The following is a 23,637-nucleotide window of genomic DNA, read 5'->3' as shown; positions in this document are numbered from 1 at the left end:
TTTTTCAAACATATAATAATATAACTTGACCTAATAATTTTATTAACAATAGATGTGATTAAAATATATTAATAGTTTGGGATGAAATCAAAATGTTCAAAAGTTTGAGGATGAAAATGAAATGTTCAAAAGTTTGAGGACTGATTTAAAAGGAGAGTCATGGTTTTTGGATGAAATTAGAATTTTTAAAATTTTAGAGACCAATTTGTAACGAGGATTATAGTTTGAGAGTGTGTAATACAATTAACTATTCTTTTATTTTTATCGTTTACGTTTTCTTTAAATTGACCACAAACCAGACATCTCTAGTTTGGTGAACGCTTGAAAAGAGTGACAGAACCGAACTCAAATGAACTTCCAAACCATTTCATCCTAAAAAAACATCGAAGAAACATCATGCAATCTTGTCTTACTCCTAGTTCTTCTTTGTTTCTCGTTTCAATCCCTCCTCGAAAACCCATTAACAGTCCACTTCAACCATTCTCAATCAAATCCTCCATTGATAAAACACCCACCACCAAGCCCAAACCAGCACCAGCACCTTCGAAAACCACGTCTTGGGTCAGCCCCAATTGGCTCACTTCATTGACCAAGTCCTTAACATTTGGTGCCAACGATGACTCGGGGATTCCCGTAGCCAATGCTCAGTTGGAAGATGTCTCTGAGCTTCTTGGGGGTGCCTTGTTTTTGCCGCTGTTTAAGTGGATGAATCAGTATGGGCCTATCTATCGGCTCGCTGCTGGTCCTAGGAACTTTGTAGTGGTCAGTAACCCCGCCATTGCCAAGCACGTGCTGAGAAATTATGGCAAATACGCTAAAGGACTTGTCTCCGAGGTCTCTGAATTTCTATTCGGGTCGGGTTTCGCCATTGCTGAAGGTTCTCTTTGGACGGTAATCATCGGTTTCCTTCACTGAACTTTAAACAATTGGCTACTTGAGTGAGTTCTCTTGGCTACTTGAGTGAGTTCTCTTGGCTACTTGATAACTGATAACTATGTTACTTGGATTTGAGTGTAAGAATCGGATACTGATATGTGCCCACCACGTGTTTGTTATATTTGTTCTAAGTTTCTCTATGACTGGACATTTTAGATTAGTGATAATGGATAAGAACATGTAAATGACTCTTCTTTTGCTTGATATCTCTATGTTGCTCGGACTGGGGTTTTATTTTTCTTTTTTGAAGGAACGGACTCGGGTTTTAAGTGTTACTGTATTCCCATGTTTGAATAATGTTCGATGGTAGATCGAAAAATAATTTTTTAGGGTGAATACATATATTAACAACATAAAATTTGTGTAAGTGAAAATTCAGGTTTTAGATTGAACACTTGCCTATCCTAAGCTATACTTGGATCCGCCATTGATAGTACTTCATGAAGAATGAAGAGTCCAAACTTGCTATGATATTAATTATAGGCTGAGTAGGGAGTATCGAGGAAAATGCTAAAAATCTAATGTAGCAGGGGTGGAGTTAGAAAAATTTTCCTGGGGTCGAACTTGAATTATAAACTTTTTAGAAGGAAGAGAATGCAATTTTACCAGTATTAACATAATTTTATAAACTCTTAAGAGACTTGAGCATAGTTTTACCATAGGGGCCATCCCCACCCTCGCTTTCACATCTTCCGTGTAGGTGGATTGCTTGACCTGGTTCTTATAAATATAGTGCTTGACATCTATGTTGCTCGGACTTGGGTCTAAGTGTTAGAATTTAGATACGCATGTTCGGATATGTCTCGGACAAATGTATTTCATGAAAAATCAAGAGCCGAAGCAAGCAATTATATTAATTATAGGCCGAGTAGTGAGTACTAAAGAAAAGGAGTGAAGTCCCTTGTAGGTTGATTTCTTGGCCTAGTTCTTTTGTTAAATTGAATACTCAATGACCCGTTTAACTTCAACAAACAATCGATCTATAACAGGGAATGTTAGAAACTGGCAGTTCTGTTGTGTTTCATTTCACTTTTCGAGCATGAAAAATTCGATTTTCGACAGGTGAGGCGGCGAGCTGTGGTTCCATCTCTTCACAAGAAGTATTTGTCTGTTATGGTTGATCGAGTATTTTGCAAATGCGCAGAGAGATTAGTAGAGAAGTTGCAACCTTTTGCATTAGACGGCACGGCTGTAAACATGGAAGAAAAGTTTTCTCAACTGACTCTTGATGTCATCGGTCTATCAGTATTTAATTATAATTTTGATTCACTGACAACCGATAGCCCTGTCATTGATGCAGTTTATACTGCTTTGAAAGAGGCAGAGTTACGATCCACGGACATTTTACCCTATTGGAAGGCAGGTTCTTGCTCATGTTCTTTGTTTGGCCTCTTGCGTTTGATCTTTCGATAACGAACTGGTTATTGATTTCTGTTGCAGATTGGAGTTTTGTGCAAGATGGTTCCGAGGCAAATAAAGGCTGAAAATGCAGTTACAGTCATTCGGAAAACTGTTGAAGAACTTATAACAAAGTGCAAAGAGATTGTGGAAAAAGAAGGTGAAAGAATCAATGAGGAGGAATACGTAAATGATGCTGATCCGAGTATCCTTCGGTTCTTGCTAGCAAGCAGGGAAGAGGTCCACAACTGCTCTTTACTTCTTTCTTTATGATTTCATTTTTCCTTAAGCGTGAACACTTTGCTTCTTGTTCTTCTGACAATGGCTCGATCTGTCACAGGTTTCGAGCTTGCAATTACGAGATGACCTTTTATCGATGTTAGTTGCAGGTCATGAGACTACCGGTTCAGTATTGACATGGACATTGTATCTTCTAAGCAAGGTACTTCTTTTTCTATCAGCATGATATGTTAGATCAGAGGCAAATGTGTTACTTGAATCGAGAACACGAGTAACGTTGCTTCGTTCTGCTTCATTCTTCCATTTTCTAATGCAGGATCCTTCGTCGTTGCCAAAAGCACAACAGGAAGTCGACACAGTTTTAGAGGGACGGCTGCCTACATATGAAGACATAAAGAACCTCAAGTTTCTAACTCGATGCATAACTGAGTCATTGCGTCTTTATCCGCATCCTCCTGTAAGTTGCAACTTTTACAGATTCCTTTAAAGTAGATACATACAAATACACATATACATACATATATATAATACAATATGAAGTAGACAACAAAGACAGACCTTGTGACTTCTATATCTTCTCAATTAAAAGACCCATTTTTTCTTACGGTTTCTGGCTTTTTCTGCCCATAGGTCTTGATAAGGAGAGCTCAAGTTGATGATGTTCTTCCCGGTAACTATAAAGTTAAAGCTGGTCAAGACATAATGATTTCAGTATACAATATACATCATTCTTCACAGGTGACAGCTTATGCCTTATTTCATCTTACGTGTAATTCTTTTTCCTGGTTGGATTCCTTTTCCGAATGTTGTGATTAACTTAAATATATAAGTTACTTATATGTTGCTACAATTCTTCATTTTCATTTTCCAGGTTTGGGAAAGAGCTGAAGAGTTCGTGCCAGAAAGGTTTGAATTGGAAAGCTCAGTTCCTAATGAAACAAATACTGATTACAGGTCGAAAAGTTTCCAATTCTGATACCGAGACACAAACATGTTTTACTAGTTTGCTCTCCATCCTTGATATCCTTTACACATTTTCTTTACATAATACATACTCTCTATTGTATCGATATGATGAAATACGGTGAAATATGTTCAGGTTCATTCCGTTCAGCGGGGGGCCTCGTAAGTGTGTTGGGGATCAATTTGCTTTGCTAGAGGCTATCGTCGCACTCGCAATCTTTCTTCAACGTTTGAATTTCGAGCTGGTTCCGGATCAAAACATTAGTATGACCACTGGAGCCACGATACATACTACAAATGTAATTTCTCTTTCACAAATGACCTGTTTTTGTTATGCATAAGAACTCGTCAAGCAGATTTCATAAATGTGTTTATGATGCAGGGTTTGTACATGAAGCTCAGCCAACGCCTAAATAAGTTACAGACTTAGTCGATGTATTGAATTGTATCGTGTCATAGTCGTAATGCACCATCGTTGAACAAAAAACTACAACAATTCTTTCGGGGTACGAATGAAATTTTAATTTCTATATTTATGTTTGTTGCAATTACAAGTAATGCAAGAACTAGGCAGAAGAGAACACCGGATTCGTTGTATTTAGAAACTTCGATGCATTATTAATTAGAGTTTGTGTCACTGGTCCGGACATAGCCTTGCGGCAGCTGCAGGTGCGGACCGTGACATTAAAACAAAGTAGGAGGCTTGAATTGAACACAATAAAACTACAAAGACTTTATTGTAAAATGTTGAGAGTTTCAAACTGAGAATATATGGATTTCATTATTCATACAACAAGCAGCAGGTGACAGTTTTTATCAATAGTAAGGTACATAGATACAATCAATAACCATCTCCAGTTCCAGTTACTTTCGTCATCCAATCGGAAAGGTTTTAGCAGCAAGAAGAATAAGAGCTCGCCGGTGGTAACTGGTCCTGAGCTTCTTGTACTTCTGCGCAAAGGTGCCGATATCTATTTCCCCGTCAAGAAGCTGCCTGTTCACGATTTCCGATTCCTCTTCTGTCACATTCATTGCATCTACAAGGAAGAAGAACCATCTTTTATTTCTTATAGAGATATATTATGTCGCTCTGACTTCTTTAAGTACTTACATCTAAATCTGAATAAGGCAGGTAACACAATTAATATTTACCTTGAAGCCTATGCATTAATGATGCAGAAGAGTAGAACTTCAGAGTTTCATCTCTCTGTCTCTCGAGCTCGTTTAGTTTTTCCTGAGCCGCCGCCAATTCGGTTGTGCAGATAATTCTGCACTGTGATCACACGAAAGGGAAAAAAGGTTACAGAACTGATATACTAACATTGATCCGCGACAAAAAGAAGGTTGTTAGATGTTACAGAAAATCTCACCTGGTTTCTTAGCTCCATTATTCGTGGTTCTTTATCCAAATTGTTCCCTGTTTATTGAAATCATATAAATGGGAATTTGTCTCTCTATGCACATTTCTATATCTATGAAATTTATGACATTATCATAATACTCAATGGAATAAGAACTCACTGGCAAGCTGCAAAGTCTCCTTGCGAAGTTCATCTCTTATCTGGTAAAAAAATAATCCTGAACGAGTAAGAAACCGACAAAATGATGAAATACAAAGTAACGAAAAAGACAGTTTTCTCATCACATGCATGTTAGTTCGAATAAATGGTTGTAAAACATAGCTAAAGTGCAATCCCATCATGATACCAACAAGGAACAGAAAATATAAGACGGAGTAGGGCCCTAGTCAGCAGAGAGCCATGCACTGATCAAAAATCACATGTAAAAAACAAAGGGGAACCTTAAAGATCTGGCCGATGGAATTTAACAGGCTATCCCCCGAGACCAATATAACAACGAGATCCTCTTCGGCTCAGTGTTTTGAATTAAGTCTTCCTTTACATGTCTTTTAAACAAGAACAGAATCCACTAAATTCCAAAACATCAGAACTTTATCAACCCCTATCTCCTCACCAGTATGCACATGTGGGCTACCGATAATGGCTTATCTTCATAACCAGTATTCAGACACATGAAATGATATCAGCAGCACATGAAAAGTAGCAATATGAATCAACCATCTGAATAGGCAGTAAGTATCCTAAGCATTTTGATATTGAGGTCAATCATAGACAATCAATCTCACCAAATTCACTGGTTAATTGATACCTCTGGTTATGTTATGACCTAAAAGCCAAACAATCAGAATCTTTGAGACCAGAGAACAAGACAAGAACATACCACACAGTGCAAAAGGAAAAACAAGCAGCAAATTCCTTACTTTGAAAGAGAAACCGAATAAATCAAGGCGATTTTGATACTTACATTGTTTTGAAGTTTAACCTGGTCAACTGATTGTAAGAACTGATTGTATGCGTCCTTGTCAGATAAAAGCTTCCGTAATTCATCAACACTAAGAAAATACGAAAGTAATTAGGATTCAAGAAACATTCTTAAGACAAAATGCCAAATGGAGATTGCTCTGTCGATAACAATAAATAGAAAGGCATAAACCAGACCCCTCACCTTTTGTCCTTTAAAAGACCGACGACTCCAGCAGCTTCAGCAGGCGAAACAGGTGGGGGAGAATGCGACCACTCTGCAGGCCTCTGCGAGTTGAAGCTGCTGGAAGCATTGTTACTCGGAGTCCTGGGTCGGGAAGAATTAGAGGAGCCAACAACAGAAGAAGGATACCAAGAGTGTGAAGAACCCTCTTGCGCATGCGGCTGAGCTTGTTGCTCATGTGAATTCCTGCAACAAAGTGAAACCAATATATGCATATCACAAATGTCTGTGAAAACTCTAAATGCAGTTAAAAAGACCATGACAGCACTTTTGACCATGATTGCACAACTTAATATACCCACACAACTTCAACTAATGGCAATTCTCAAGCATATAACAGTGTTACTACTTACTATTACCCCCATTGAAATCTAACAAAAAGTGCATATCAAAATTATCAAGCATTGACATTTGTGAATTGCACTAACATGTTAAGCAACTAGAAAAAGATCATCCTTGTATCTAACATCATGAAAACATATCTTTTTATACACACAAAAGTTTCCCAAATTATGCTTAGTTTCATAGTTTCCAAGAAGCAGATTGAGAACTTAGTTACAGTTTCCTCGTCTAACCAAAACAAGTTTCATACTATAAATCACAATGACCCTATTGTTCTTTGGCACAATTTTAAACAAACCCAGATTGAATTTCACGGAAACTATAAGCAAAGTTAAAACAAAATCAGAAATTGAAGTGAAATGAGTCAAAATCACAGTCAATTGGAAAATATATTAGGCTTCTGGATATCCAAACAACCCAAAAGAGATTGAAGAATTAAAGAAGAAAAGCACCAGAATTTGAACATAGCTCAGACAGGTAGGCTTATTAATCGTCGTATAATCAACTAGTTAACCCAATTGACCAAATGAAAAATACAGAAAATAAAACAAAAGCTTTGATTGAATTGTATCAGCCACGAAGCAGAGGCGAAAGGGTTTTTTGAGTAAATTATAAGTTTAGTTTTAGTCACTGAAATTTACTCACTTTCCTATTTCACTCACTATATTTTTAATTTTTCAATTTAATTATTGAACTTTATACATTGAATTTTTTTATTACTCAACTTCTAAGTTTCTAGCGGTTTTATGATGTGTCAATCAATACCAAAACGACGTAGTTTTAGATCTTATAACAAAATAAATTTAGACCATAACGACATATTTTAATCTAAATAAAAAGTACTTTTCATTTTTTTCTCTGGTATTTGTGACGCATCAGTGGAGAATCCATAATTTTCTAAATTGAACTTAGATTGGATTTGCAGTACCGAAATGGTATCTAGCTTTGGTTTTAGATCTTTTTTTGACTGGATTTGTTGTTTGAGTTTCTGAAGCTCCTCTTCAACCTGTTTTAGTTCATTCTCCCATAAGCTAGTATCTTGGTCTCGGGCCATAGCTGCTCCATTCCTTTTCTCTTCAGCCCCCATATGGATAGCATGTGCAGACTCTAAGTACTCCTTTGACGTCATCGCCTCAAAAGTCAACTCTTCCACTCTTTTCTCAACCTCTTTCGAAGCAAAAACAACCTCTTCAATTTTAAACATATTTCTTTCTTAACGTTTACAACTCTTCATGAACAGATTTCAGCTCCCCAATAACAGTTGCATGCCTGGCTTTTGCAACTTCAAGCTGTTACTTAGCTGCAACACTAGCCTCTTCACAAATCCCTTGCTTCATCTCCTCCGCCCCGAGCGTGGCGAGTTCAGAGTTTTGTTTTGCTTGATTCACTTCAGTTTGTGCCCTATCCATGCTTAGCTGTAGCGAGGGCATGCTTGTTTACTTGTATGGATTAGGTTCAAAGGCCCTATATGTAGCGAGGGCACAGAAGAAAGCGGAATGCGAGCAGAAATTGCGTAATCAGTTCGAAGAACGACGAAAGGAGCAGATCATGAAATATAAAGTAACTCTGCCTGAGCTCATTTCTCTACATCATGAATTCGTGATCATTACTTGTGTATTGATTCCTTTCACCATTGTTTTTCTTTATCCAAATTTCAGGCTTCAAATGTTTATGTGAAGAACATTGATGAAGATGTCACCGATGATGAGCTGAGAGACCTTTTCAGTCTGTGTGGTACAATTACTTCTGCAAAACTTATGCGAGATGACAAAGGAATAAACAAGGGGTTCGGATTTGTCTGTTTCCATACTCCGGAGGAGGCTGCTAAAGCTGTTGGCACGTTCCATGGTAAGTTAACGAGTCTTTATAACATTTACGAGCAGGTAAGCATTTGGATTTTGCTACCTTATGGTTGAAATCTGGATGGAGATCATGTAGGAAATTATTCACTTGTAACTTGCAGCTTTACTGAATTTGTTATCTTTTAGGATATATGTTTTACCGGAAGCCTCTGTATGTTGCAATTGCTCAAAGGAAGGAGGATAGACGAGCACAATTGCAACTTCAGTATGCACATCGTATGGCTGAATTAGCAGGGCCTTCCACAGCTATTCTCCCTGGAGGATATCCTCCACTTTTCTACACATCTCCGACTGGCATCGTTTCACAAATGTACCAACCTTTAGGTTTAAGGACAGGATGGAGGGGTAATGGCTTGGCACCACCAGCCAGACCAGTCTTTCAACCATCACAGCCCTTGGTACGTATTCATGCTAGGTTCCTGTACGAGTACATTACTAGATTAGTGGTACAATTGAATACTAGTAATTATTTATGTTATTACGTGGTTTCCTACTGTTCCAAGCCAAATGAGGCCAAACTGGGGTCGGATGAATGGCCACGCTCTTATGCAGGGCGGTTCTCACCCCGTCACATACGTGCCACGATCGCAGCAGCCGACTCGGACGGTGAATTCTTCAAAAGACCAACAAGTTGTTTTTTCTTTCCCTCTCAAGTTGTTTTTTCTTTCCCTCTCTCCACCCCTTTCATATAGATTCACTGTTATATATTTATGTTCATTTTGCAGCAGACTGGAGAAGCTAAATATGCATGGAACGTCGAGCTTGTGAGTTGAACAAAGGCTCCGGTGCGACACCAGCTGGTTCGAATTCCGTTGCTTTGACACAAGGGACTAAGATGCTGAGTAGCATGCTTTCCGCGGCTTCACCTGAGCAGCAAAAAACAATACTTGGGGAACGACTTTGTCCCCTTATTCAGAAGCACCGGGTAATTTCCATAGCCTAGAACACTTACAAAATTAATATATTTATCTCATTTTGGTTTGTCTACAGCTTGAACAGGTTCCAAAGATCACTGGAATGCTATTAGAGATGGACAACTCTGAACTGCTACTTCCATTAGAATCCCCGGAATCATCGGCAGCCAAAGTGGAGGAAGCCGCGGAGGTTCTCAAGCTCTCAAATGCAAAAGTAGATGCGCTTCATCCCAATTTCCTTTCTGCAGGAGTTGCTGTCAATTGAAACCAGAAGAAGTCAATCTCAATAAATATCAAAATTGAACTATTGAAATTTCCCCAACAGTACTCTTTTTAAGTTTTAATTGTAACAACTCGAAAATTTGAAAATATTATTTAAATGAAATTTAAGGTTTTAATTTTGTAAATTGATAAATTTTGGGATTAAATTAAAAGTTTTTACAACTTGTAGCCTGTTTTAAAATTAAATAAAATTAAAGGACTAAACCTTGAATTTACCCCTGAAGTGTGGGCAGTCTCTGGTTATTTAGACGCAGAAACCAATTGCTCAAATTTTTTCTTTTTTACACACAACTTCCAAACCTGATTCCGACGCCATCCGACCTCTGATCGTCGTTTTGAAACCACCATCATGTTCGTCATCGAGCGAGGAACAAACACCTTAAATTAATTGAAGTGAAACGCTGTTAAACACCGTGAATTTCAAGTCAAAGTCTCGACGTTTTTTTAGCTCAATCGTCGAGAAAATCTTAAATTCATCACCGATTGTTACTCCGTTTACGACACCTCCCGCACCTTCGTGTTCCTTGTGCCGTTCCGAGTCCATCGGCGTCATCCTTGGTCTCCGTCGACGGCGGCGCGTGGGGAGGTGAAGCGGTCAAAGTTTCCGATTTGTTGAAATCGAGCTCTCCGCCGTTCAAAAATTTGAACCGAGTTTTGTAAGTATCTCGAAATCGCTCAAAATAATTTTTAGAATTTTTTCTGTAAATTTTCCGACGCTTATAGACGCCGCACGCTCCGCTACTGTGCGTGGAGAAGGCAAAAATAATCGGTTTGACCGGTTTTTAAAGGTTTTGACCGGTTCCAACCCGACCCGATGATCGACTCGACCCGACCGTTGACAGGGTGCTATTTTAGTAATTAATTCGAAATAGGTGTTATTTTAGTAATTAATTTGAAATATGTGCTATTTTAGTAATTAATTAGAAAAAGGTGCTATTTTAGTAATTAATTAGAAAAGTGTGTTATTTTCGTAATTATTTGGTTAACAGCTCCTTTGACCAGAACTTTGACCGGCTTTGACCGGCTATTAAACGGTCGTTAATCTTTTCCGAGTATATCTATCCTGATAATTTTTGACGTTTCGAATCTATTTTTGGGGTCGTTTCGTCAAATTCGAACCCGAAAGTCTTCAAATTGTCAGTCAAACCCGTTGACTTTGATTTTGACCAAGAATTCAAATTTTCGGAAGGTTATATTTTATGTATTTCGACGTCCTGAATCTGATTTCAAAGTCCGTTTTACCAAATTCTGACCCGAAATTCTCGAATCGAGCATGTGAACCCAAAAAGACTTAGTATTTTAATATTTTGATTATTTAATTGAGTTTTGGTTAAGGAATTGATTCAATAAAATATTTTATGAAGGTACTGGTGTTTCAACTGAGAGAGGATCAGTTAGGTCCAGAATTGTTCGTTCGTCATATCAGCCCGAACCACGTACTACTAGACTTACACGTAGGTTTTCGTATATTATTTAAATAAAGATTAAGATCATTTATATTAAGATTCCAATATAGATTTTTTTTTCAATTCGTAGGATCTAGCGCCTGCTGCAGAACGTGATCGACAAAACTAGTAATAGACTTCTCTATTTGATTTTTCAGACTGTTACATGTGTGTTTCTTGATAGTGTTATATTATTGTTTTAAAGTATATAAATATCTGAATATTGTGTATCTGATTTCCGATTTACTGCATATTTCTGATATGATTTCTGGTTACGATATTTTATACCGTTTTCTGAATACTGATTACCCAACATCTGAATTACCATACATTACTGATTTGATTTTTTATTTCTGTATTTCTATTTATGATTTTCAAGCTTGAAACATTCTTATGTTTTTAAAGAATTATTCATTGTTTTACGCGAATACATTATGTTCATTACTATCATCGGGGGAATATTATTGGAGGAAGATTATCTGCAGGCTCCTCGGCTGTGTGCTCATGGTCTTACTGGTTGTGCGGGGTATATGGTTCTGAGGAACCTACACAAACAGATTGTGAAAGGATGTGGGTAGTGTTCATGTTTTCGAAACATGTTGCATAAAAAAATTTTATTAAAATATGTTGTTAGTATGTTTTTATACACTGTATGGAGCACACTGGGTTTTTTAGCTCATTATGTAGTTTTTACCCTTTTTCAGATAACAGTAGACCGTAAACTAACAGATTTGGCATCAGGAGATATCAACTACTTATTTTGTACGAACATATATATCTATATGTTTTTCGGTTATATTTGGTGTCATGTATTTGCTATCGTTTTGGATATATTTGTATTATTAATATTTTGTTATATATTATATTTAATGTTCTATAAGTTGTTAAAAAAAAACTCTGAATGAGACATGTGACTACTTAGATTTGGATCTAACTTACGGACTAGATCTGAGGGTTACATTAATTGCAATGTAATATTTTTTTTTCTTTGAAGTTTTATTGGAGTACAAATAATAGGTCAAATGAAAGTAATAAAAAAAACTAGGATTATCACTAGTATTATACATTCTGCCACGTTCGGTATGATTCAGAATTTTTCTTTCTTTTGTAAAAATTTTCTGCCACACTCGGTAGAATTTCAGAATCGTTTTTCGTTGACGGAAACTTCGAAGGTTGATGCAGTGGTGGAGATACAATTACTTCAATTAGCTAAAGGTAAATTTTCAGGCCGAATCCTTTTCAAAAGCTGAAGTTCAAGGCCATATCCATGCAACCAGGCCAACATTTAGACGGGCCAAAACAATCCGATTTAAGGCCCGTTCAGTAAGTGGCTCATATTCATATATATATATATATATATATAAACAAGATAACAACTTTAGTAGGGTTTCTATGTGAAAAGAACAAATAGCAGAGCAGCGGCCATGGTTCTCAAGTACGTTCCTTCAAATTTATTTATAAATCACGATTTGATAAATATATAGTTACTTTTTTCTTCTTGTTTTTGTTTTGTGTTTGAAAAATTGTTTTGAAGTCTTTTCATTTTCAATCTGGTACCTGTGATGTAGGATTCAGGTAGTTTATTGAAGCTAATAGCATTGAATTAACGAAAATGAGAGTCCAATGCCTGCTGTAATCGATTAATTTCTTAATGAAATAGATCTCTCTTGGTCTGGTTTTGCTCATTGAATAGTATACTATGTTGCCTGTACCGGGGGTTTGTATCGGATGTGCTGGTTTGGGTATGTTTAATTGTTTTCCTAAATTCTTCCTCCCATTTGGAGGATAATAATACCGAATCCTTGCCGGAAAATGTTTTGGACGTGGGTGCATCAAGAAAAAATGAACGGAGCGACATAGTAATTCTTTTGTTGTGCCAAAACTCTGTGTTTTGAAATTTCCAAACCTTGCACTTATTTTATTTATGGTGATATGTTAGGACGGAGCTTTGTCGGTTTAGCGGTCCCAAGATATACACGGGGAAAGGCATCAGATTTGTTCGTTCTGATTCTCAGGTAAAGTTGCATCAAATTCTTGTTCAAATAGTCGATATAATGTTAGGGCACTACTAAAGCTATCGGATATTACTGAACATATCAGGTGTGGAGCGTATTACTAAACATATCAAGTATGGTCTCTCACTTATCTTCTTATCATCTTCTTCAATACTACCCGCAACACTAATTCTATTTTATTTATCTAATTTATTCAAAAAAATTAATCATCGAAATAACTTTCATTCTAATTTACTTATTAAGAAATTTATTTTTTATATTATATATTAATAAAGATATAATTAATTAAACGTATTTTTAGAGAGTATAATTTATCAGATATATTTTTGTTTATGTTATATGTTTCATTTATCGGATAAAAACTGGTTGTTTTTATTTTTTATTTTTGTCTTATCATTGTTAACACAAAAATGTTTGTTTATGTCACATGTTTCATTTATCAGACAAAATTTAGTTGTCTTTTTCTTCTTTGTCATATTTGTTAACACAAAAATGTGCAAAGAGAGTCGATTTTAGATATTCGTTTTTGTCCGGATCGAAAAAAAATATTTTAAATATTATTATTAGTATTTATTATTATTAATATTAATATTTTTTTATTAAATATTACATTACCTAAAAACTCATTACCTATTAAATACTTACTACCTATTAAATAATTATCTAGTAAAATTTCACTACCCATTAAATAAAAATTTATTAACTATTAAATAAAGAAAATTTTATTAAAAAAATAAAAATTTGGTGTGTTTAGTAAATTTATTGGTATATTTAGATTCATCCTTATGTTATTACACAATGTGTTTTGCATCGGTTTGTTTAGGTCTTTCACTTTTCAAAGACTGAGTCTAAATATATTAATAAATTTATTAAACATATTAATTTTTTTATTTTTTTAATAAAATTTTATTTGTTTAATAGTTAGTGGATTTTTATTTAATAGGTAGTGGGTTTTTAATGGATGATTATTTAATAGGTAGTTAGTTTTTAGGTTAAATAATATTTGATAAAAAAATATTAATAATAATAATAAAAATACTAATAATAATATTTAAAATATTTTTTTCAATTCGGATAAAAACGAGTGTCTACAATCGTTCCTCTGTGCACATTCTTGTGTTAACAAGGATGAGACAAAGAATAAAAAGACAATTAATTTTTTGTTCGATAAATGAAACATTTGACATAAACAAACATTCTTGTGTTAACAAAGATAAGACAAAGACGAAAAAGACAATCAGTTTTTATCTGATAAATGAAACATGTGACATAAATAAAAATATATTTAATAAATTGTATTATCTAAAAGTATGCTCAATCAATTATATATTTATGAATACATAATATAAATTTTTTAATAAATAAATTAGAACGAAAATTATTTCGATAATTAATATTTTTAAATAAATGAAAGGGAATTAGTGTTGGGGTAGTGTTGAAGAAGATGACAAGAAGATAAGTGAGGTCTATATCTGATTCCCTTCTTAATCATCGAAAATGGGGTCTACATCTAGTATGTTTAATAATACGCGTCACACCTAATATGTTTAGTAATATCCGGTAATTTTAGTAGTTACCTTTTCAAATTAGAAATGCAAGAGGTACTTCCACAACCGCCTGAAGCCTTCAAAACTTACATGGACGGCCATGTATAGGAAGCAACATAAGAAGGTCAGTGTCGTCTTTGTGAACTCAATTTCATTTCAGGAAACTGTATTAATTTTGATATTGGGTACTTGCATGCAGGACATTGCTCAAGAGGCTGTTAAGAAGAGGAGACGTACTACGAAGAAGCCTTACTCCAGATCCATCGCGGGTGCCACCTTAGAGGTTATCCAGAGGAGCGAGAAATCAGAAGTTCGTGATGCTGCTCGAGAAGCTGCCCTCCGGTGTGTTGTTTTTCCATTTGACTTGTAAATTTCATCTCTTCTTTCATATTTGCCATTCCGGAGTTTTTACCTTCTGTTGTGCAGAGAAATCAAGGAAAGGATCAAGAAAACCAAGGACGAAAAGAAAGCTGAAGTAGTGGCAAAGCAACAGAAGACGCAGGGCAAGGGTAACGTTCCGAAGGGTGGTGCACCAAAAGGCCCCAAGCTTGGTGGCGGTGGCGGAAAGCGTTGATTTGCTAGGTTATTAACTCCTTTTCCCTTATGCTTATTATGTACCATGACCTCAGTGTTGAAGTCAAGTTATCAAGCAATTTTATGGATAATTATTTTTTATTTAAAGTTTTCATTGTTCACTATAATCTGTTTAAAAAGTTTGAGTATATCTTTAATTAAAAAACATATCGACAACACGTTGAATACTTCATTTTTTGATACAATAAGTAGAGTTTTGGTCTTAATAAAATGAGAGTGTAGGAAGATTGCATTCGACTTGAAATTTTATTGGATTTTTATATAAAAAGTTATAGAATTTTTTTTTCAAAAAATAGGAATTTAATTAGAAAAGTCAAACGTATTTTATCAATTAATCCTAAATCTAAAAAAAATATTTTATTGTTATTTTGAATCAGTTAATTTTTTACCTTAAATTCAAATTTAATTTAATTTTTTACAAAATTTAATTTAATTTTTACCTGAATCTAATTTTTTTTATATAAAAAATCGATTTATTAGATCAAATTGAAACCCGCAAGATTTGAACAGATTATCATCGTTAAAATATGCAGAATACATGAGTATTAGCCTTAAAAAGTCCATATTGAACCAAAATTTGTCCATATCGAATTTAACCGATGTCGACCCATACGCCACACGGGACCTACCCACCTGCGGATTCGTTACATACTTTCCCTCGTTACTTAACGGAACCGTCTCTACCCGTCACGGCCCATCATGTTCCGTAAACCATCCCTGCACTCTCTCTTCAACGTTTCTCCCTCCATCCCCTAACGTCTTCCGTTCGACAACCGTTCCCTTAACCTAAAGTCTGCCTATGGCCTCTTCCGTTGACGACTAATTCTCTCTCATCCACGTCCACGAAACTAACCCCTGTCACCACTACCACCCTTCTTACGCGCCACCACCCGATATTCACAACGCCGACGATGGCTCCGACTCCGCTCTTCCCGGAGCTAAATTTGGTAACACCGCCACCAACATCAGTAGTAACACTACCCCATCTGATGTCCGAATCGAGAAGAGGAGGGATCAAGAAGAGATAAACGACGGAGCTATGAAGAGATCGAAGCAGTCGGCGACGGCGGAGTGCCGGAAAGATAGAGAGGAATGGAACGACGCTGCGATCGGATGTTTGCTGGAGGATTACATGAAGAAGCTGACGCAGCTGAACGAGGGAATCTGAGAGGGGGAGACTGGGAAGAGGTGGCTGCCGCGGTCAGCGAGCGATGCGAGAAACAGAGCTAGAGTGTGGAGCAGTGCAAGAACAAGGTTGATAATTTGAAGAAAAGGTATAAGCTCGAGAGGAATAAGATGAGTGATGGCGGCATCACGGCGAGTCATTGGCCTTGGTTTAAGAAAATGGAAGAAATTGTTGGAAATTCTCTGCCGGCAAAGGCGGTAGCTGATGAAGATAAGGGTAGCGCTTCTCCTGGAACTGCCGTTCGACAATCAAAAAGGTATATCTCGATAGCATTTCCGCTTCTGGTTATCATTTGCTAATGTTTTACTAGGTTCAAATGTAGCCAGGAAATGACTGTTTGTGATATTCAAATTTGTTCTCTGCATAAGTAAAGCAGACCTGAATGTATAATTCAGGTATATCATCTGCATAAGTAATGCGGATTCTAATAATGAATATCCAAAGGTTCAAATACGCTCTCGATTCTTACATCTTTTGTTTACCAACAAATGCTAAACTATTATTAGTTATAGTTATGAGGGTTCATACTCATAACCTCAAATATAAAAAGAAGTAAACACATAAAAAGGGAAGAAGATAATGAAATTTTTGGTATGTTGGTCTAATGTAATTCATTGTCAATATGAATTACCAGGAGAAGTGTGAGCCGTATGTTCTCAGTTTCACTCTTTTATTGAGTTCATTTGGAAACGAATTTATTCTCTAGTTGTTTCAGTGTACAGAATTTGTTCTGAAGCGATCTATCTTTCGATAGTTCTTGACTCTGGCTTGTAGTGATGTTGATGCCCTAGTTTATGATTAAAAGTCATGTTTAATGTATTTTTTTATACAACGATAGAGATGCCTTTGCTTTTGTTTGATTGGCAGATATGCTTTACCTACCCCGAGCCCTGTAGGACCGGTTACCATGAAATCGAAAAATCCTAAATGGCGCAGAGTGGTATTCAAATTAGTGGTGCAGCTCTTGCTTGCACTGGTCCTCTCAATATTGACCCTAAGGTTCACCATGAGTTTCCTATATAAAGTTTGAAGCTCGGATAATATTGTTGTCAATTTGCATAAATACGGTTTCTTTCTTGTTATCAGGTAGCAATGTTGATTGCTAGGGAAATTGCAATTGCATGCCGCCTCGGTGTAGAGGTAATCATTACTTCCTTTATCTTTTATGATTGCAGATGTTTGCAATCCTGTTAAGATGCAATCCTTTTTGGTGATATTCCAGGTAGCGATCATTGCTGGAGGTCGCAATTTCTTTTGCGGAGACACATGGGTTACTGCAACAGGTTTAAATAGAAGTACTGCATATCAAATTGGGTAATGTGTTCTCTGCATTACTCACGATGGATGATACTCTTTTTTATTTCCATACCAAATTTGGTTTAATTTTGAACCATAATAGAAGAGTCTAAAGCTTAAACTTGGGTGAGGCTTGTAAGACTAAGCTTGCTGATATATAGCTGTCATTATATTGTATGTTGAAACAACTCTGGTTGATAGTTTTATCGTTCTCTGGTTAAGATCATAAGCCGATACTTTTTGGCTGTTTTCGGGAATGACTTCAGTTGGGTGGTATATGTAACATCTCTGCTTGTAAGTTGTCACATGTTGCTTAGATTCAGGTGCAAGTATCGGACATGAGTATGTGTCTCACATGGGCCTGCATAATTTTTTCCTAATATTCCTTGCATCAGGAGGGTTTTTGGAGAATCATATTCTCATCCCCATGTCTAAGTATGTGTTGGATATGAGTGTCGGACATGGGTACTTAAGCAAAAATAAAGAGTCGAAGTAACATAGGCATGTTATATCCCAATAAACAGAATAAAATGATGGAATGAGTCAAAGAAAAGATCTTAGTTAACGAATCTGCTGTTTGTCTGTACTTTCAATCTTGGGGATAAATTACATTTTTATATCTGGTTGTGAAACTAATCAAAACCATGATCCTGCAATTTACTGCAGCATGATGGCATCCGTGATGAATTCTATACTACTGCAATCATTCGTTGGAGAAGATGGGTGTTCAGACCCGTGTGCAAACGTCATTTTCTGTGCAAGAAGTTGCAGAACCATACAGTCGGCAGCGTTCTTACGTCATCTTGAAAAAGGTAGAGTCATAATATTTGGTGGCATTGGTGCTGGCACTGGAAATCCACTATTTTCTACTGACACAGCTGCAGCGCTTCGAGCTTCGGAAAGTCTGGTTGTCTCTTGAACTATATGACACTTTTTCTTTCTTTCTTTTCTCAACATTTGACGTGTCTACTGTTTTCTATTCAGTTCAAGCTGAGGTAGTTGTTAAAGGTACGAATGTCGTCGGTGTTTATCTGCCATTCCCAGGACAACAATGCTACTTCTGAGCACATCTCATTTAGAGATTTAGTTAGGCGCCACAGCCATGGACATGATGGCATTGACCTTCTGTGAAGAAAATGGCATTCCCGGTTGGTATTCTTATAGAAATCATGCTTCATGTTTGTCTTCCATGTTCTGAATTTTTATGAATAGTGAATGTTACGTTTCGTTCTTCATTACCGGACAATTGATCCCATACGAATTAAATCAATCTACTTTGGCACAGTTGTGGTCTTTAATCTTCTTCAGCCTGGAAACATCTTGAAAGCATAATGTGGAGATCAAGTTGGTACATTGATCGATCAAACTGGAAGAATAAGCTGATCCAATTCATTTCCAGTTGTTGTGACCATTGATATTAAGTCCGATACACTAGATGTTATTCTCGATACAAGTACCCGGTAGTTTTCAGCCGCCTTGCTTCTACAACCGAGACTTCGGTTTATTATTGACCCAAAGATGCTGCAGCTGTAACATCTGGTGGAGGCCAGGTTTCTATTTTTCACCAGCGATACCAACTTTATCGAAAATCTGTAATTTCGTATGGTGGCAATATTTATTGTATTTAAATGCATAAGAAATATTATCAACTCATTGAAACATCAGCTGTGGAAAGATGTTTACAAGAAGACAAGGTGATACTGTTGAGATTTTTCTACTTCTTAATTAGAGGTAGGAAGTAGTCATAAGCTGAAAATTACCATTGTAGACATGTGTTGGTAAAATAGACTGCAAAACTATACCGTTAGCATTGACTGGAAATATAAACAGTAATTAAAAGGAACAGATTCGTAAACCGTGTCGTGGTATAACCACTGCCTTAGAAACGAATTTGCCCCGATGTGTGTAATCGTTGCAGTAGGCGGACCGTCTCCCGAGGTTAACACGGTCGCTTCGAATTCTGTACACCCGAAATCGGAGTGGACTGCTGGTGATATTGCTCTTCTTATCGAAAAGCACACAGAGAGAATATTTAAAAAACAATTGGAGAGTTAATTCTAAATGTTGAGTGTGTTGAGAAGGTGAATATAGCTCTCTATTTATATGTTAGAAATAGGGTTAAAATCGTCCATAAAATTTTAGGATTAAATCTCTTCTTTGTAACAGCTGAAACGTCTAGATGAACCTGACTCAGAAATAGACCAGGTTCATTGCATCATTATTCAGCTGTTATAACTTCCGGAATTATATCATGTAACCCCTGGAATTAAATCAAATAACTCCTGTAAGTCCTGATATTAACAGCTTGTCTCATCTGTACAAAGCTGAAAATCAGTCCAGATACATCTTAACGTTTTTTTATTTAATTTAGGAAAAGCTGTTTAATTTCTGATAACTCTCATAAACCAGCTGTTATCATGTGAATTTAAACAGTCCTCAGCAGCCTATAAATATCAGTTGGAATCTTTCACATTTTTCCATTTGTTTCTTTCAAAGAGAAATTCCTCAAGAATTTTCTCTAAAAAGATAGTATCTACGCGGACGTGTCGAAGACACGTATTACCACGAGCCGAGCCGTGCCGAGACGAGACGGACGGCGGCGGTGGTGTGCGAGAGTCCCCCTTGTTCTCTTTCACTCAACAAGGAAGTGGAAATCCAAACTATAAATACTCATTCCCAATAGTATTTCCAATACTATATGGGATTGAGCATTACCAACATTCCCCCACTAATGCGAAAGAATTCTTCTGAAACTCGAAAATAAACTTTCCAGAAGAGCAATAGTGAGATTAGTTGCTTAAGCACTAGTGAACGTATCTGGAACTAGTACATAGTGATAATGAGCAATCCTTCTCTTAGATAAGTGAAACTAGTCTGGAACTTTCTAAGATGGGGGTAAACTCATAACACATAACTAACCCCTTCATCCACCTGAGTCCTCGATGTGTAAGATATATATATATATATATATACAAAAGTATATATTTGGCCATCTTACCTCAAGATTCTAGTAAGTGTGCTAGAAAAATGGCCCAACATTTTTCATAGAAGACGGCTAACCCTTCTCACATACATAGGTTATTTCATCAAGTTTATATCGATATAAACCACCCTTAACAGGGATATGAAATAATTAAGAGCTTTTATAAAAGCTCAACCTCACAAAGAGTATGATGACTTTCTTCAAGTTCATTATAAATGAACCACCTAAACTCTGGGCTAAGAAGTCATTAAGAATAAATATTCAACCTCATTTATCGGTAAATTCAATAAGTCATTCTCACTAAAACCATCCAAATACTTGGATTTGAATTTATTAAGAGTTTAACAAACTCAACCTTTATATTGGTAAGTTCATTATTTCCTTCTCACTTAGGAATACCCACTCAAATTGGGTTATGAACTTATTAAGAATAGATATTCAGCCAAAATCGGTAAATTCATCAAGTCTTTCTCACTTAGACCACCCAAAGCATGGGCTATGAATTTATTAAGAGCACTTAAGCTCATCCTGGGCATGCACATTATTCGTCATAGGGATAGGAAGTAGGAATGTGCACTATAAGTCTTTCCATGGTTTCGTTTGTCCACATGGAACTTAGTTAACTAAGTTGGATATCCACCATGAATTCCTCAACCAATGGGCTTGAGACCCATCCCCCTCGACGAATCTAGGACCAGCTTCCGAGTTAACCCTTTGGTAAGCGGATCTGCTAGGTTCCTTTCCGTCTTCACATACTCTAAAGAGAGTACTCCATTCTTTATTAAGTATCTAACTGATTCATGTCTTATGCGAATGTGTCTTTTCTTACCATTGTAAGCTTGGTTCTTAGCCACACATATCGCAGCTTGTGAATCACACAACAATGAAACTGGAGGAGTCGATCTTCCCTACAACGGAATATCTGCTAACAAGCTTCTGAGCCACTCGGCTTCTTGCCCAGCTAGGTCAAGAGCTATAAACTCTGACTCCATGGTAGAACGAGCAATACAAATCTGCTTTGATGATTTCCACGAGATTGCTGCTCCACCCAAAGTAAAAACATACCCGCTCATAGAGCTTACCTCATCATTATCAGAAACCCAGTTGACATCACAATATCCTTCTAGTACCGCAGGAAAGCCAACAAACTCAAGTTTCAAATCCAAAGTACCCTTAAGATACTTCAGTAAGCGTTTAAGAGTAATACAGTGCTCACCACTCGGATTATGAGTATATCTACTCAGTCTACTCACAGTATAAGCAATATCAGACCGATTATAGTTCATTAAGAACATTAAGCTCCCAATTAATTTAGCATATTCAATTTGGGAAACGCTAATTCCTTTATTCTTAACTAGATGTATGCTAGGGTCATAAGGAGTTTGAACAGGGACGACATCAAAACTGTCAAATTTCTTTAGCACTTTCTCTATATAATGTGCTTGACATAAAGAAAATCCCTTCTCAGTTTTGGTAACTTTGACTCCTAAGATTACATCTACTTCTCCCAAATCTGTCATCTCAAACTTACTGGACAAGAAATTTTAAACTTTGTTAATGGACTCAATGTTAGAACTGAAAATTAACATGTCATCAACATAAAGACTTATGATAGCACATTCAGTGTCAAACATCTTCGAATACACACAAGCATCCGAACCATTCATAACAAAACCAAAACTATGAATCGTTTTATGAAATTTCTCATACTACTGTTTAGGAGCCTGCTTAAGTTCATAAAGTGACTTTTTGAGTCTACAGACTTTGCCTTCCATACCAGGTGCTTCAAAACCTAGTGGTTGCTCCATGTAAATCTCCTCATCTAGATCTCCATTCAAGAAAGCAGTCTTAACATCCATTTGATGTACCTGCAACTTAAGAATAGAGGTTAGTGCAAATAATGCACGAATCGTTGAGATTTTTGTAACGAGAGAGTATGTATCAAAGTAGTCTAAACCAAACCTTTGAGTGAACCCTTTGACAACTAATCTTGCCTTATACCGCTGAATCGAACCATCTGGCCTTAGTTTCTTCCGGAAGACCCATTTGTTGGAGATTGGTTTGAATTCCTTAGGCAAGTCAACTAATTCCCAAGTATGATTAGACATTATCGATTCTAGTTCATCATTAACAACGCTTTTCCAAAAACTAGCATCGATAGATCTTATAGCTTCTTCAAAAGTTTTAGGATCCTCATCTAACAAAAAAATTTGAGCTATAGGATCTAAAATAGAGTCTAAATCATTTATTTTAGAAATAAAGGAAGTAATAAAGTCTGATCCAAAAGAGGTTTCAACTCTTTGCCTTTTACTTCTTCTAGGCTCAAAATCAATTTGTTCAGAAGACCTAGCAGGATTACTAGAAGAAGTTGATGGAATATATTCTATTTGTGTTTCAATATTTATTCTTGGTTCCTTTAAAGGAAAAGTATTTTCAAAGAAAACAGCATCCCTTGACTCACAAATAGAATAATCTTGTAAAATCATGAATCTGTATGCAGTACTATTCGTAGCATACCTTATAAACACTGCATCAACAGTTTTAGGTCCGATGGTGAACTTCTTAAAGTCTGGCAAACCCACTTTAGCCAGACACCCCCACACTTTCAAGTATTGTAAATTATGAGTGTATCATTTCCACAATTCATATGGAGTAGAATCTAATTTCTTATGAGGAACTCGGTTCAAGATATGAGTTGACGATAGAATGGCTTCCCCCACATGTTATCATAACCCTGAACTTATTAGTAAAGAATTCATCATCTCTTTTAAAGTTCTATTTTTCCTTTCGGCTATACCATTCTGTTGAGGAAAATAGGGGGCAGAAGTTTCATGAATTATGTCATTCTTTTCACAAATATCTTTTAAGAAATTAGATCCATATTCACCACATCTATCAGATCTAACCCGTTTGATTCTTCTATCTAGCTGATTTTCAACTTCTTCCTTATAAATAAGAAAGAAGTTTTCAGCTTCATCTTTAGTCCTTATGAGATAAACTTTTGTATACCTTGAATAATCATATACAAAAGTTATGTAGTAGTGTTTTCCTCCTTTACTTTCAGTGTTT

The 23,637-nt window shown here is 36.3% G+C and overlaps 4 protein-coding genes and 1 pseudogene across 4 annotated transcripts; 4 read left to right on the top strand and 1 right to left on the bottom strand.

Annotated features, from left to right (window-relative positions):
- Positions 1-272: 272 nt before the first annotated feature.
- On the top strand, positions 273-4,069 carry LOC120158085 (carotene epsilon-monooxygenase, chloroplastic). The gene is made up of 9 exons (XM_039169016.1): positions 273-891; positions 1,999-2,295; positions 2,377-2,574; positions 2,675-2,776; positions 2,891-3,031; positions 3,205-3,312; positions 3,446-3,528; positions 3,674-3,836; positions 3,920-4,069. The coding sequence occupies exons 1-9, from the start codon at positions 397-399 to the stop codon at positions 3,965-3,967; spliced, it is 1,635 nt and encodes a 544-aa protein (XP_039024947.1). The 5' UTR covers positions 273-396; the 3' UTR covers positions 3,968-4,069.
- Positions 4,070-4,245: 176 nt separating this feature from the next.
- Positions 4,246-6,993, bottom strand: LOC120158087 (vacuolar protein-sorting-associated protein 37 homolog 1-like). Its single transcript, XM_039169017.1, has 7 exons — positions 6,897-6,993; positions 6,064-6,288; positions 5,863-5,950; positions 5,059-5,098; positions 4,908-4,954; positions 4,690-4,810; positions 4,246-4,574 (listed from the first exon to the last, which is right to left on the bottom strand). The coding sequence occupies exons 1-7, from the start codon at positions 6,908-6,910 to the stop codon at positions 4,411-4,413; spliced, it is 699 nt and encodes a 232-aa protein (XP_039024948.1). The 5' UTR covers positions 6,911-6,993; the 3' UTR covers positions 4,246-4,410.
- Positions 6,994-7,851: 858 nt separating this feature from the next.
- LOC120158068 (polyadenylate-binding protein, cytoplasmic and nuclear-like) lies at positions 7,852-9,485 on the top strand. Its single transcript, XM_039169001.1, is given in 7 exon segments — positions 7,852-8,004; positions 8,103-8,292; positions 8,433-8,701; positions 8,790-9,020; positions 9,023-9,059; positions 9,062-9,231; positions 9,297-9,485. Coding segments are annotated over 7 exon segments (1,239 nt in total).
- Positions 9,486-12,320: 2,835 nt separating this feature from the next.
- On the top strand, positions 12,321-15,185 carry LOC120158088 (60S ribosomal protein L24-like). The gene is made up of 5 exons (XM_039169019.1): positions 12,321-12,382; positions 12,887-12,962; positions 14,553-14,633; positions 14,709-14,851; positions 14,936-15,185. Exons 1-5 carry the CDS (start codon positions 12,372-12,374, stop codon positions 15,081-15,083), a joined length of 459 nt encoding a protein of 152 aa, XP_039024950.1. The 5' UTR covers positions 12,321-12,371; the 3' UTR covers positions 15,084-15,185.
- A 717-nt stretch (positions 15,186-15,902) lies between these two features.
- On the top strand, positions 15,903-19,273 carry LOC120158086 (annotated as a pseudogene).
- The last annotated feature ends 4,364 nt before the right edge of the window (positions 19,274-23,637 follow it).

The sequence above is a fragment of the Hibiscus syriacus genome, unplaced genomic scaffold (assembly GCF_006381635.1).
Source record: "Hibiscus syriacus cultivar Baekdansim isolate YM2019G1 unplaced genomic scaffold, ASM638163v2 tig00111303_pilon, whole genome shotgun sequence".
NCBI lineage: Eukaryota > Viridiplantae > Streptophyta > Magnoliopsida > Malvales > Malvaceae > Hibiscus > Hibiscus syriacus.
Note: the sequence above shows the minus strand (reverse complement) of the source record. Positions and strands in the feature narration are given on the sequence as shown.